Consider the following 3,439-nt stretch of genomic DNA (forward strand, 5'->3'; position numbering starts at 1 on the left):
CAATCATTTATCTGTTTTTAAAAATACTTGAGCTTACCAAAATCTATAAGAACAAAATCAATGAAGAAAATTTTAACAAAAAAAATGAACGAAGAAAAAAAGTGTCATAAATATTATTGAATAATGGCAATTGCCAACACAAGAATTTCAGCACAAAAAATTATACTTGACCCCTAGACAATTATCATGATCTTCCAATCCTAATAATATAAATAATGAACAACACCTCATTAGTTATTCTAGGAGAATGATGCATGGTAATGTCAAAAAAATCATTAGATGACAATAATATTTCTCTAACAGTGATACCCTAAGTAAGAACTAAGAAGTATTGTAGCGTTTTATTTTTAAGAGCATGAATAATATTAAGACAATTGGATTCCACAATCAAGCTCTTATTCTCCTATTTAAAAAAACACATTAATATACATGTAAATGATTCTTAGTTTTACAATAATAAATTATTAATAAACTCACAATTTCATAAAATTATAAAGTAGTAATTTCAATTAATTTTTAAAAATAATTTATAATTTTTTTAAAATATTGGTTATAATTATTATTTCCAATTTTATAAAAAATAAATATAATTTTTTTTAAAAAAATAATTATTAGAAACTTGCCATAAAAGGTTATTAGATTGTTACCTTATTAATTTTTTTTAGTGCCCATCTATGGGTTTTACCCATTTAGAAGTGTTCCATATATATATATATATAAAGTATTTTAACTAAAACATTTCACATTATAATTTGTGAAAAATAGATTTTTTATCTACAACTTTTAGATAGATGTTATCTTTAACTGTCAATAATTTAGAGATTGATTTTTAATTTTCTTTTTTATTTCACACACATTTAAGTTGTGTTTTCTTTAGTATTTGAACATGAATTTTTATTTTATTTTTGGATTATCTTAAGAGCATATGACACTTAAATTATCAAGTTTTCTTAAACACTATAATATATTACATCCAGTATTTACTTTTAATTGTCAAAATTATAAATTACATTATTTAAATATACATAATAATAATCTCACCTAATAAGTAATAATATTTTTTCTTTAATTATTAATTATATTTTTTAAATAAAGTAAAAAATACCTAACATAAAATTAGTATACGTGCCCTCGCACGTAACTTTTTACTAGTATATAAATAAATGTGGAACATTTAAATTGTAACTTGCTGGTTTTGTAAACTTCATATTTCAAGACAAGAGTGTGGTTACTCTTTACCCCCATTAGTGATAGAGGTATTACATGCCTTTAGAGCTATCTGAAGAATTATTCTTAAAGTGGCCCATAAGTTACTTAATTATGCAAAGCTTTAATTTTAATTCCATAGAAGTATCTTAACTTAAACCTAAACATTCCATAGTCAACAAATTCTCTAAAATCTTCCCATATATTTTCACACATTTGTTAGATCAAAATCTGCAAAAACACAAGGAGGGTATTTTGTTCTGGTGAGAATGATTCATTTACTTTTCATGCTTGTAATTGGGGAAATGGCACTAATATTGACCCTAATGTTCAAAAGTCCTATAAGGAAACTGGTCATTTTGAGTATGGATCAGATGAAGCAAGGGAGAGGGCCATTAGTGATGAAGAGTGTGGGAGGAACAATGGTTGTGATATTTATTTCAACCATATATGTTGTCATGGGTATCCAAAAACGTTCAACTGATGCAGCAGGTGTGGTTAATCCCACTGATGAGGTTCTAAAAGCACAACATCTTTTACAGGCATCTCTTATAGGTATTACTAATTAACTTTTATTTGAAATCTCAACTTATCACCTTTATTTGGCTAGGTTTCAATTTTTATATATATTTTTTAATACTCTGTCATACTTTTATTTTGATTATCTTTAGCCTTTGATTTGAATCAAAACCCTCCAAAAATATAAGGAAAGAAATTTGAACCAAAAATCACACCTGAAATGATGTTGGGTTACCCTAAAAAAGTTAAAAATAAATGATGTGGCTTAGTTGTAATTGACAACATTTTAATTAAGCATGTTATGAATTTGAATGAAAAGTGAATAGTTTTATGAGTTGAACTTTACTTTACAATTTTGAATTTTGATTAAGTACATTGTACTTGATTAAAATATAAATTAAACTTTCTATATATATAAAAAAAAAATAGATAAATATAGGTGGCGTTTGGTAATACTTTTATTTTTAAAATTTTTAATTCACAAGAATGAAAGTAAAATTTTTGTTTTAAAAATTTTATTTTTAGAAAATTAAAATGTATTCTATAACAACTTTTGTTTTTTAATTTTAAAAACAATTAAAAACAAAAAACAAAAGTGTTCTATAAATTTCATTTTCATTTATTGATTTTATTTAAGTCGGGAGTGGGTCCAAGTCTGGGATCGGGTCTAGGTTCGATTTCTAAGATCTAAGTTGAGTCGGAGTCTAAAAAATTTATTAAAAAAACTATTTAAAAAAATTTTGAAAGTATTTTTTTTTTTCTGTTTTTAAAATTTAGATTTTTAATTAAAAAATTAAAAAGTAAAATCAGTTTTATAAAACATAATTTGAAAAAATATTTTTATTTTTCTAATTTTAAAAATAAAATATTAATTAAAAAAGTGTTACTAAATTAACCAGTCAGTTTCAAAGACTAGTGCATGTACTACTGACACAAAATGCGATAAAATAGACATTCCAATATTCTATTTTTTCTTTTCAGTAATTTTCATATATTTTTTAAATAACCACTAATCAACACATTGTCTTTATAAAACTTAAAACCAAACAATAAAGAATAAATGCAAGGACACATGTTTTCGAAAATATATTTTAACAAATGTTAAATATTATAAGGACAATCCAATTCATTTGACTCTGATTTAATGTCCGTCTCCTTGTTTAAGCCATACTAAGTTTGATTATCTGCAAAATTGGCTTCATTTGATTCAATAAATCTCGATATGATTGAGATTTAAAATGTGATTATTGTGACAATCTTTAGCTGTTTTTTTTTTTTTCTCTGTTCTTTAAATAGGGTTCTCCTTGTTTCTTGCATTGATGATAGACAGACTACATTACTACATCCGAGAGCTGAGTCTACTCAGAAGAGCTTTGGAAGCATTTAAATGAAGGATGAGCTAGATTGATAATATAATAATGTGTCAAAAGACCTTAAAAAGGGTCATAACTGTCCTTCAATGGTTTCTCTATGTAGATATACAGCTCACAATGATTAATGGCTTTTCCAACTCAAGCATACTGGTTTTTATGTATAGCAGACCACATAATACATAATTAAGTGGGTATAACTTCTCACAGTATGGATAGAAAGCAAAATAATCAAGACCCAACTCAGCCTATCACTGTAAAACATGTGACAATGAGTGTTTTGGTAAGGATAAGGTTATTACAAAATGTTAGCACAACCTATCCACTTGGGAAAGTATACTTAC

The 3,439-nt window shown here is 25.3% G+C and overlaps 1 protein-coding gene across 2 annotated transcripts; it reads left to right on the top strand.

Annotated features, from left to right (window-relative positions):
* The first annotated feature begins 1,224 nt into the window (after nt 1–1,224).
* Nucleotides 1,225–3,235, top strand: LOC115725724 (uncharacterized). 2 transcript variants are annotated; one of them, XM_030655320.2, is made up of 2 exons: nt 1,225–1,761; nt 3,052–3,235. In XM_030655320.2, the coding sequence occupies exons 1-2, from the start codon at nt 1,476–1,478 to the stop codon at nt 3,114–3,116; spliced, it is 351 nt and encodes a 116-aa protein (XP_030511180.1). In that variant the 5' UTR covers nt 1,225–1,475; the 3' UTR covers nt 3,117–3,235. The 2 variants fall into 2 exon arrangements, with proteins under 2 accessions (XP_030511180.1, XP_030511179.1); XM_030655319.2 differs by having other exon boundaries at nt 1,235–1,761; nt 3,022–3,235.
* The last annotated feature ends 204 nt before the right edge of the window (nt 3,236–3,439 follow it).

The sequence above is a fragment of the Cannabis sativa genome, chromosome 6 (assembly GCF_029168945.1).
Source record: "Cannabis sativa cultivar Pink pepper isolate KNU-18-1 chromosome 6, ASM2916894v1, whole genome shotgun sequence".
NCBI lineage: Eukaryota > Viridiplantae > Streptophyta > Magnoliopsida > Rosales > Cannabaceae > Cannabis > Cannabis sativa.